Source organism: Somniosus microcephalus, chromosome 2 (assembly GCF_052327205.1).
Source record: "Somniosus microcephalus isolate GS21.2 chromosome 2, FLI_Smic_1.0, whole genome shotgun sequence".
NCBI lineage: Eukaryota > Metazoa > Chordata > Chondrichthyes > Squaliformes > Somniosidae > Somniosus > Somniosus microcephalus.
This window is the reverse complement of record NC_140988.1, coordinates 303472779-303485065: the sequence shown is the minus strand read 5'-3', so window position 1 is coordinate 303485065 and position 12287 is coordinate 303472779. Positions and strand designations below refer to the sequence as shown.

The 12287-nt window shown below is 46.9% G+C and overlaps 1 protein-coding gene across 1 annotated transcript in view; it reads right to left on the bottom strand.

Annotated features, from left to right (window-relative positions):
• The window catches only part of LOC147123504 (aquaporin-3-like), a 57827-nt gene that overhangs the window by 37579 nt on the left and 7961 nt on the right, over positions 1-12287 (bottom strand). Inside the window, exons 2-3 of the mRNA XM_085973876.1 lie at positions 5252-5378; positions 2225-2362 (exon numbers count right to left, since the gene is read on the bottom strand). Coding sequence (XP_085830002.1) covers positions 2225-2362; positions 5252-5378 — 265 coding nt within the window. The remainder of the gene's footprint in view (positions 1-2224; positions 2363-5251; positions 5379-12287) is intronic.

Here is a 12287-nt window from a genome sequence, read left to right as displayed (position 1 = left end):
CAGGCTCCAGAGAGCACCAAGAGCGAACCCCGAACCCCACCGCTGTTTTGAATTGAGCAAACCCTGTTTTCGATTGGTGAGCATAGATTCCGACCCCTCATAGCTTAATCTAGTTAGGTATAGGGGGTGGGATAAGGATAAGGGGATTGTTAAGATAGTTGTTTTCCCTCGATGTGCCGTGTGTTCCCCATTCCCTGCGTAAGTGTAGTTAAGTGCATTTGCCTGTAATGTTATAGTGGTAACTTCTTTTTAAGACTGTATCAATGTTTCCTGTTCAATAAAATCTTGGTTTTCTTACATCCAAACCACTTGTCTACTCGAGTTTTTCTGTATCGCCGCCTGTACCTAAGTCCAGTGTCTAGAACCCAGGGGCGTGGGAGCGATTCGAACCAATCACAAACAGTCAGGGGCACGCGCCACACCTGCCACCCCCCCACAGCAGGGGATAGCCCTTGTCTCCAAGTAGCCATCCGTTAAGTTGGTGTGGCGGACTGAATAGCGGAGGCACAGTAGACTGGCGCAGTATGAGGGAGTCATGGCAGCTGCCAGGGTACTTGGCACAAACATGCAAAATCTCCTTCTTGTGGTCACACACCAGCTGAACGGTAAGGGAGTGGAAGCCCTTGCGGTTGACAAAAACTCCTGGATTGCGATGGGGTGCCCTAAGGGCCACATGTGTGCAGTCAATGATGCCCTGCACCCTTGGAAAGTCTGCCAGCTGAGCTAATCCACGCGCTCGCGCCCTCACACTTGCGCGATCCCGGGTGAAATGGATGTGATGCTGTGCAAGGGCAAAGAGGCCATCGGTGACCTGTTTGATGCAAGTGTGTGCGGCCGCCTGGGAGATGCCGCTGATGTCTGCTGCTGATCCCTGGAAGGAGCCTGAGGCATAAAAGTTGAGTGCGGTGGTGACTTTGATGGCCACTGGTAAGGAGTGTCGACCTGGTGCTCTGGGCTCCAGGTCTTGCTGTAGCATTGCGCAGATGTCAGTCACTACCTCTCGCGAAAGTCGGAGCCGCCTTTGGCACTGCTGCTCAGTCATGTTGAGGTAGCTCACCCTGTGTCTGTAGACCCTGTTTGGGGGGTATCTCCTGCGCCGACAGCCTTCCATGCGCCGGCCCCTTCTGGCCTGTGCTGCCTCAGGTGGCTGAGCCGCAGCCTGTTGCTCCTGCTGGTGCTGCTGTTGCTGGTGCTGCTGTTGTTGCTGGATCTGCTGTTGTTGCTGGATCTGCTGTTGTTGCTGGATCTGCTGCAGCCTCCTCTGCTGTTGGAGATCCTTTAATGCCAAGAAGGGAAGGAACAAAAGGCCTCCCATGCTTCTGGCAGATGCCTCCGCTGAGGAGGCGCTGAGTTAGGGTGGTGAGAGGGGCTTCCCAGGAGCTCACACTGGAGAAGTGTGTGAAGCTCCAACCTTCCACAGCTGTGCCTAAGCCTTCAACAAGTTGCCCCAAGCCTTGAGCAACAAGTTCCTGCAGCCTACAAATGCTGGCTGATTAAATCTCTTCATTCCTGATTGACCTGCAGCTGAAAGCAAGCAAGCCGACATTGTTCATGCCAGGTTTCATCAGCGGTGTTCCCACCAAGCGTGGTTTACGTAGGGAAAGGCTGAAAATTCCAAGGGCCCCTTAAAATACGATTACAGATGCCAATTATTGATCATTAGGCTCCCGCCGACCAGTCCCGCCTGCTGCGGGCAGGACTGATTCGGGTCGTGCTGAAACACCGGGGCGAAAGTCGGGCGGGGCGGGGAATCGGGCGGGGGGGGGGTCGCGACCCCCTATTTCTGCGATTTTCAGCCCCTGCCCGCCTGAAACCCCGCCTGACGGCTCCAGGAAAATCGGGGCCATTTTATATGTCTGGGACTGTAATTGCTCACCTCTCATTGTCTAAATCCTAATTTAGGTGATTTCCAAAACAGTTCAAACACCTCTGGCAAAAGATTGAAGCTTCCTCACAAATGGTAAAGGAGCTTTGTATCTTAATCAGCAATAAACTCAACCATTACTACTTATGTAATAAATCTATTGCGTAAAAACATTAAATAAACTTCTGGGTGAGTGCAGCTTACTAACCTGAAAATTAACTCTTTCTGTCTCCACACATGCTGCCTGACCTGCTGAGTGTTTCCAGCATGTTCTGTTTTTATTTATGTTGTATCCCTCTTGCGAGGAAAGTTACTATGTACAACAATTTAATTAAGAAAGAAAATAGCTTTGTTACTTACCAAAATACAAACCGAAAATGATACCAGATCCAAGGAAGCCGCCTAGTATTTGTGCCAAAGAGTAAAGGGGAAATTTTAACCAGGGTTCGCGAGCAAGTAAGCACATAGCAAAGGTCACGGCAGGATTCAAGTGCGCTCCTGTACAAGGAACAAAAGAATCACAATGAATAAATGAACTTTTGTGCTTCGAAATTGGACGGTGCAAAATTAGTATTGAGCCTCCTAAATAGACTCATTTGTAATAGTTTTGTCTGCTATTTTAATAAAGATATTATGCTATTTATTTTAAAAGGGCAATTAAATTGTTACTCATCATACAACATGAGTTCATGGCATGGATTGACTCTACATAGAAACATAGGCTGAGAATTTCCTTGGAGCTGCTCCCACTCTACCAAGTATGGCAGAAATTCCAGTGAAGTTACGGTGACAGACCAGGAGCTCCGGGGAAATCCCCGGCCATAGACATTTTACCACGGTAGAACACCATTCAGCTGTTCTTGCCTGCGCTGACTTCAGGCTTGTCTCAGGGACTGCTTTTACACAGTCCCAGTTTCTTACTTTCTCCCCAAACGAATCTCATTTTCCTGATTTTTCCTCATGCTGTTTTATATTCTTCTTAAGTAATAACCCAGTACCTTTTTGAATGTTACAATCAATTTAGCATTGATTACTACTTGTGGCAAAGCATTTTATAGTCTGATAACTCTTTGTGTGAAAAAGGGTTTTCTAATCTCTCTCTTTATGTACCTAATACTTGGGATCATGGTCTTAAGTCTTCAATTTATGTACCAATGAAAATAATCTATGGTTACCTTATTCCTTTTATCATTTTCAACACCTCTATCCAATGCTCCCTTAAAACTTCTCAGTTTGAGAGAATATAGACTTAATTGCTCCATCCTTTCTTTGCAGCTCAGACTCCCTATCTCTGGTATAATCCTAATACATTTGTACTTCACTTTCTACAGGGCTATTAAAGTGAAGAGCCAAAACTGTGCACAGTGTCCCAATTGTGGGAGAAATAGTGTTTTGTACTGAACCCTCATGACCCTAGGGAACTCTATTAGCCATATCCTGCCCATCAGAACAACCCTTTGCTATCTGCATCTATCTCTCCCTCTATCCATACCGCCACTTACCATTTTATGCAGCGATCTTAATTTTCACAACCAATTTATTATGCAGAATTTCATCAAATGTTTTTTTGAAGTTGATATAACCAACATCTACCCTGTTGTCATACTTTCCATTATTCTTTTAGCTGCCCAGGCCCCATGCTCTGGAATTCACTCCCTAAACCTCGCCACCTCTCTACCTCACTCTCCTCCTTTAAAATCCTCCTTAAAACACACCTCTTTGGCCAAGCTTATGCTCATCCCTAATATTTCCTTCTTTGGCTTGGCAACCATTTTTTTGATTACGCCTCTGTGAAGCTTCTTGCAATGTTTTTCAATGTTAAAAGGCAGTCAATGGAACTGAGTATCAGGTGCTGTGTATAATGGGTGGCCGATCCTATACCTTCTGTTTTGCATCACCGCTCGAGACAGTATATAAATGCAAATTGTTGTTGTTCTAGTAATTTTCATACTGACATAATCCTCCTTAGATATGGAAGTGGAGCCAGAGGACTGGGGGGTTACAAATGTTACATCCCTGTTCAAAAAAGGGGAGAGGGCTAAATCAGGTAACTACAGGCCAGTCAGCAAAATGTCAGTAGTAGGGAAACATTTAGAGACAATAATCCAAGACAAAATTAATTGCCACTTGGAAAAACATGGGTAAATCATTGACAGCCAGCACAGATTTGTTAAAGGCAAGTTGTGTTTGACTAGCTTGATTGATTTCTTTAATGAAGTAACCGAGAGGTTTGATGAGGGTAGTGCAGTTCATATTGTGTATATGGACATTCAAAAGGCGTTTGAAAAAACACCACATAATAGATTTGCCAGCAAAATCTAAGCCCATGAGATTAAAGGGGCAGCGGCAGCATGGATACAAAATTAGCTAAGGGACAGAAAGCAGTGAGTAGTGGGGGACGATTGTTTTTCAGACTGGAGGAAAGTATACAGTGGCGTCTCCCAGGGGTCGGTATTAGGACCACTGCTCTTTTTGATATATATATATAAATATATTAATGACCTAGACTTGGGTATACAGGGCATAATTTCAAAGTTTGCAGATGACATGAAACTCGGAAAAGCAGTAAACAGTGAGGAGGATAGTAGCAGACTTCAGGAGAACATAGACAGACTAGTGAAATTGGCAGACAAATGGCAGATGAAATTTAACACAGTCACTCTTCCGCATCCAACCCTTGCTTTATGTTCACAGAGATAATGTATCACATCCAACTTCCTACCTTTTCACAGAGACTCTCTCCTCCTCCAATCTTCATCTGGCACTAGAATCATAGAATCATAGAATGATACAGCACAGAAGGAGGCCATTCGGCCCATTGTACCTGTGCCTCTTTGAAAGAGCTATCCAATTAGTCCCAGTCACCTGCCTTTTCCCCATAGCCCTGCAAATATTTCCATGGAACTAGATTTAAACTCATTTGACTTATGGTCACTACAGAAGGAGTAGACTTCATCCCATTAGTCGAAGCTGGATTCTAATGAAAGGTGAGGCTTCCAACCCATTGTACCACCCAGTCCTCCAAGATTTTCTGTTGCCCTCTGCCTGATTTTGTAGTGCTATTTGGGCAGGCAGAGAGAAATGGGACAGTGATCCGTGACTCCTTAAATGCCACTAATTGACAAAATGTTAAAAAGGGTTAAAGAGGTCAGATAACCATTCTGATGTGAAACTTTAAAGACTCAACATGGGAAAAATCATGAGGTGTAGCAGTTTATCGCTGAGCTTTTCAGGGAAGTACTGTGCACTTTCACCGTCACTAATCCCATGGTGACATTTTCTCTGATCCAAAGGTAATTATTTTTCTATAAAAGGCTGCTTTACCCAGAATTACATGTGAAATGTTTTTAAAGCTGTTTAGTACTGCATGCTTATGTGTAGATATACCTGAGACTTGGCCAGCCAGGAGTACACCGAGCATCACTGCAAATCCGAAGGCAAAATTAACAGTCAAAAACTGTCCATGTGTACCCCTGCTGAGGGTAATTTGTGCCAATGCTCCACAGCCAAACAACTGTAAGGAAAAGAAATGGCAAGAATAAATACATTCTATAGTTGTCATTAATATTTTTGCTTCCAATATTTTTCTCTTGACCTCCTTCCAGCATGAGAGTGGAAGAATCCAAATCATGGGTTTCAGGTATATTTTATGGTACTAATACTGTCAAGACATAACTTAATGTCACTGCAATGGTATTATTGCTGCATGTTTATGCAAATAGATTCTAAAAGTATTAGTGGCAAGCACTGGACTCAGCATTAAAGAGACTGAGCTTAAACCCCAGCTCCAACTGACAGTGATCTCAGTTGCTCCTCATCAATTGAGATTTTCTCATTGTATCAAATCTCTGAGTGGCGCATTGGGCAATTCCTGAATGCTCCAACTCAGCAAGAAATCACAATTAGTCCTGCCCAGCAAAAGTACACTTAAGCCTCAATTTTCTGCCTGGCCTGCTGAGTGTTGGCAGAATTTTCTGTTTTTATGACACTCACCTGGCGGCACCCCACACCAGAATATATAGGCAGAGGCACTGATACCTGAACTTGACCAAGCAACAGTGCCTACATTTTTCCAAAGGTTATTTTTCCATCCCCGAGTTATACCAAATGCTGCAGAGCACTGCTATCAAAGGCACTGCTCTAACAATAGCCGTTGTACTGGACCTATCTCGAGTGTGCGGTAATTCAGTCCAGCTATGGTCTTAAGGATCATAGTGGTGTGCTGCGTGATGCACACTTTGCCTTCCTAAGAGGTCTCCTCATGGAGACACCAAGGACAAAGCTGCCATTGGCAACAAGGGGTTCAGGAAGAAGAGCAGTAGTAGCTGCCTGGGATATTGCAGCTACTCATTGCCAGCTACAAGAAATCGTCTTCGCTAGGCTGCCACATCTGGCCACTGCATCAACAGTCTCCCCTGTCCCACCACTTATATACCATCATCTACAGACTCTTCTCTGTACATAGTAACTCACTGGATCCAATTCATGGCACCTGATGAAAGCAACCTCAAATGTTGCCAAAAAAACAATATTGGCACAAGCAACAACTTTAGTGCAAAGATAATTTTAATGAAATCCCATGCTGAGTGTGTACCTTGTGCTTCTTACCACTGTACTTCCCCTTGATGCCAGTATGTGATGTGTGAACTAATATTTCTAGCCTTGTGCTTTTTCTAGGTGCTACCTGAGTGGCTGGAGTGCATTCCAATAGGAGCCTCTGAATTGAGGTGGCCCTTATTTTACAGCAGCTAAACCCTAAGAGGGATGCTGCAGGCTGCACATCGTGCTGCTGACTAGGCAACCTGGCCTGCATCCTTTCTGCCACATGAGCAGGCACTGGAAGGAACTGATGGGAGAGTACACATTTGCTGCCATCTTGAAAGACAGGAGCATCATACATGCCCATTCCTGCCATGTCACGAGTATTGGCCACTGATCTGTGGGGAAAAGAGATCAGCAAAGCTTATCTGCAGCACAGTCCCAGGCTGGAAGCGACAGCTGTCTCCAATCTAAACCCCACACCTCTCTGACAGCAGTCTGTGCTTTGATGAACGAGAGCTTCCACTGTAGATGTGCATAAGAGCTGTCACACACTCCAGGGTGAACAACCAGAATGCTACTGCGCTCCATAAGTGCTAAAGATGAAACTTTACCCCTTTAAATTTATTTTTTTTTAATTTAAACTGCTGCATAGGTAATAGGGTAGATTTTCTCATTAGCTCCACCTGTTACTCAGTCATAAAGTGGGCATAGGGGATTAGAAAATTTAGATGAGCATATCTTATGAATCTTCCAGTAGTGACCTTCTGTCCAGCTGCATCCTGTGCACTGGAATGCTTTGCTACAAACATGAGTCTTTACACATCAACTATGATAAACCCAGAAGAGGAAAGGGAAACGTTCTATAGCGAATTCGATGAGCTGATTACTGCAACCTCCAATTCTAATAAGCTAATTATTATGGGAGACTTTAATGCACATGTAGGAGGGGATGTTGTGACCTGGCAATACGTTTTAGGTAGGTATGCGACTAGTGCTGTAAATAGGAATGGTTCTGTCTTCCTTGATTTGTATGCTGGGAGTGGACTGGTTATCACAAACACTGTATCTCGACAGCCAGATAAGAAGAATGCATTGTGCTACACCCAAGGTCCTGGCAATGGCACCTGATGGACTATGTCAATGTGCATCAAAGGGACCATCGTGATGTCAGGATAATCTCTGCCATGCGTAGATCTGACTGCTGAACTTATCATTGAATGATACGCTCAAAGCTGTCCTTAGTGGTGGTGCCAAGCTGGCACATGGTAGCAGCGAAGCTGATAAGGAGATTAAATGTTGAAAGATGGAAGAACGATGATGTTCAAGCAGAACTCTGTGAGAAAATCATGGAAGCGCTTTTGAACTCCAGTACGCCTCTGGATAACACTGATATCGACATGCAATGAATGGAAATCAAGAATGTGGTATCTCAGGCGACCGAGTAGACTATTGGATTCATATCTAGAGGCCACCAAGATTGGTTTAATGAAAATGACAAATCCATCCAACTTCTGCTTGATAGAAAGAGGAGAGCACATCAAAATTTATTTGCTGACCATGGTTCAATGATCAAGAAGGCTACTTATAGAGACTTTTCCACAAAGTGAAGATCAAACTACGGCAAATGTAATATCGATGGTGGCAAGCTAAGGCAGCGGAGTTGCAGGGATTTTCCGGCAGGCATCACATGAGACAGCTGTACACAGAATTGAAGGTTGTCTATGGTCCACGGCACAATGTGATGGTGCCAGTGAAAAGCAGAGATGGTGGGTCGCTGATAATAGATCGAGAGGTAATATGCCGACAATGGGTTCTAGACTTTGAGCAGTTGCTCAACACTGAGTTGTCTGTTGCTGAGGAAGTCTTGGACCACATTTCGCTTGAGGCCGATGATGACATCTTGGTTGCTCCACCAACCATCTGGGAAATGGAGGCAGCCACGAGGTCTATGAAGAATGGCAAAGCACTAGATCTTATGGCATTCAAAGAGAGATTTACAAGATTATATGTAGAGCTCTTACTGAGCACCTGCATAAGCTGTTCTGCCTAATATGGAGAAAGCAGAAAGTTCCACAGAATCTAAAGGATGCAATCATCATCAAGATATACAAGAACACAGGAGGGAAATCTGACTGCAGTAACTATCAGGGATTCTCACTTCTATCTATAACTTGCAACATTCTGAGTCAGATTCCTCTTGATCACCTGCTCCTGAATATAGTGGACAAGAGGCTTCTGGAATCGCAATGCAGCTTCAGGATAGCTGAGGGACTATGGCCATGATCTTCATTGTTCACCAAATTCAGGAGAAGTGCAAGGAGCAAAATTAAGACCTATGTTTGGCATTTGTTGACTTAATCAAAGCTTTCAAAGCTCTCAGTCAGCCTGGAGTGTGGACATTTACGAGGAAATTTGGTTGTCTGGAGAAGTTGTTGTCGGTTCTAAAATAACTCCATGATAGGATGTGTGGCAGAGTGCGTATTGTTGGTACTCTGTCCGAATTATTCCCTGATTCGAATGGTGTAAAGCAAGTAATTACGAAAAGTCCAGAACATTTATCTATCCTCATATCTCCCACTACTAAACTCTAGCTTGCTGCACTCCACAGACAACATTAAAGCGTTCTTTATACATGATGATCACTAAGAATAGAATCTAGTAGCTACAAAGCCAGGGATATTGTTACCTAAAGTTGTGATAGTGAGGAAAGTAAATAAAAGTAGGTTTCTTCTGCGAAAAGGGAGAGTTAAAAACATCAGGGTCTTTCACATCCATGGAGGAGGGTCCTCTAATGCTTCACAACTGTATGGGACAGGGTGGATAGACCAGTAGGTCTTTTCCTGACCCGTCATTTTTCGTATGTTCTGTAGTATAGCTGCAAATTCCATCCCTATCCCTGCCCCTGGTGCCAGGGCACCAGCAAACTTCCCTCCCCAATCCCAGTAATTCTGGGAACTCTGAAACAGTCAGTTAATTAATATTGCATCTTAAGCCTGTTGGGCTCAGTGATGTAAAAGCATTAAAAAATGTTGAAGTTCTGGAAAGTCAAAGTTTCACAAGGCTTTTTAAATTGAGAAACCAAGGTAGTGGCCAGGGCCCATAGTATAGGAACTGATGTGCCTCAATTATTCCGAGACTCGAAGTTAGCAGAACAAAAGTAAGGCTTTTATTAACTCAGAACATAACACGTAAAATAGAGAGATGTCTACCTTCAGGAGGCTGATGCCGGACTGAAGTTAGATTACAAAGGAGCCAGGTATGGGCGGAGCCCTGCACACAACCAGTTCCAGCACATTCCAATGCATAATACATGAGGACTGGGGGAAGGGAAAAGACACAGAAAGCAGGCAGTTAGAAGACACAGAAAACAGGCAGTGATGAATGGAATATATTTCATCACATTCACCCCTTCTATAGATTTAGTCTGTTCGGGGGTTTGATAGTCCTCTGCGACCGACGTGGCTGTTGTGGTGCCGCGGGTGTCGGCTGGGTGTCCCCGGTAGCCTCCTGGGTCTCTGCCGGGGGTGCCGCCGGGGTTGTTGAAGGGGTAGTTGGTGGGGGTGCCGTTGGTCGATGTTCTTCCGGGGGTGATGAAAGAATAGTAGGTGGGTAAGGGTTGCTGTGATCGTCGTCGCTGCTATTGCCGTGGTTGTTGTTGATGCCGGCTGGGGCGACGTCTTTTATGGACACGGTGTCCTCCCTTCCGTCGGCGTGCCGGACATATGCGTATTGGGGGTTGGCGTGGAGTAGGTGTACTGGCTCCACGAGAGGGTCCGTCTTGTGGCCCCTCACATGCCTTCGCACGAGTACCGGACCAGGGGTGGAGAGCCATGACGGCATGGATACGCCCGAGGTGGATTTCCGGGGAAAGACAAACATTCGTTCATGAGGCGTGGTATTAGTGACCGTACACAATAGCGACCGTATCGAATGGAGCACATCCGAGAGGACTTCCTGCCAGCGGGAGATAGGGAGGCCCTTGGTCCTTAGAGCTAGAGTGACTGCTTTCCACACTGTCCCGTTCTCTCGCTCCACCTGGCCGTTACCCCGGGGGTTGTAGCTGGTGGTACGGCTCGTGGCGATCCCCTTGGACAGCATGTACTGGCGTAGCTCTTCACTCATGAAGGACGCCCCCCTATCCGTGTGGATATAGCTCGGCATACCGAACAGGCAGAACAGGCTGTTGAGGCATTTAATGACCGTGGCGCTGGTCATGTCTGGGCAGGGGAAGGCGAATGGGAAACGGGAGTATTCGTCCACAATGTTCAGGAAGTAAACATTGCGGTCGACGGACGGGAGGGGGCCCTTGAAATCTAAGCTGAGCCGCTCGAAGGGCCGTGTAGCTTTGATTAAGTGGGCTCTATCTGGGCGGTAGAACCGAGGCTTGCACTCAGCGCAAGTGCGGCAGTTCCTGGTCAGAGACCGAACTTCCTCAATCGAGTAGGGTAAGTTACGGGACTTTATGAAGTGGAACAGCCGCATGACCCCTGGGTGGCAGAGGTCGTTGTGGAGGGTCTGTAGCCGATCCTCGGTGGCGCTGGCACACATCCCTCGTGAGAGGGCGTCAGGGGATTCGTTAAGGGCCCCTGGCCGGTAAATGATGTCGTACTCGAAAGTGGAGAGCTCGATCCGCCACCTAAGAATCTTATCATTTTTAATCTTCCCCCTCTGTTTATTGTTGAACATAAACGCTACCGATCGCTGGTCGGTAAGTAGGGTGAAGCGTTTGCCGGCTAGGTAGTGGCGCCAGTGGCGCACTGCCTCCACGATGGCTTGGGCCTCCTTCTCCACGGAGGAGTGTCTGATCTCGGGGCCTTGGAGGGTCCTCGAGAAGAAAGCTACGGGCCGCCCCGCCTGGTTGAGGGTGGCCGCCAAGGCGAAGTCGGACGCATCACTTTCCACTTGAAATGGAGTGTTCTCGTCCACTGCCTGTAGCGTGGCCCGCTCAATATCCTGCTTAATGCTTTTGAAGGCGGCGTGGGCCTCAGCAGAGAGCGGAAAAGAGGATGCTTTCAAGAGGGGGCGGGCTTTGTCGGAGTAGTTGGGGACCCATTGGGAATAGTAAGAAAATAACCCCAGGCACCTTTTCAGGGCTTTGGGAGTGTTGGGCAGGGGCAGCTCCCGTAGGGGGCGCAATCGGTCGGGGTCTGGTCCGATTTCCCCATTCTCCACCACGCTGCCCAGTATGCAGAGGCGCGTGGTGTTGAAAACGCACTTGTCCTCGTTATAGGTGAGGTTGAGTTTTTGTGCGGTTTTCAGGAACCTCTCGAGGTTCGAGTCGTGATCCTGCTGGTTGTGACCGCAGATGGTGACGTTGTCGAGGTAGGGGAAGGTTGCCTGCAAGTGGTGGTCATCGACCATGCGATCCATCTCCCTCTGAAAGACCGAGACCCCGTTCGTCACCCCAAAGGGGACTCTGAGGAATTGGTAGAGGCGTCCGTTCGCCTCGAAGGCGGTGTACGGGCGGTCCTCTGGTCTGATAGGGAGCTGGTGGTACGCTGACTTGAGGTCGATGGTGGAGAACACCCGGTATTGGGCGATTTGGTTCACCATTTCTGATATGCGGGGTAGCGGGTAGGCGTCTAGTAGGGTGTACCTGTTGATCGTTTGACTATAGTCGATCACCATCCGTTTCTTCTCGCTACCCCTTACCACTACCACTTGGGCGCGCCACGGGCTGTTGCTGTGTTCAATAATGTGCTCTTTCAGAAGCCTGTCTACCTCGGTCGCGATAAACCGCCTGTCCTCCCAGCTGTACCTCCTGCTTTTGGTCGCTATTGGCCGGCAGTTAGGGGTAAGGTTCGCGAATAGCGAAGGCGGCTTTACCTTCAGGGTAGCCAGACCGCACACTGTGAGGGGCGGCTGGGACCCACCGTACTTG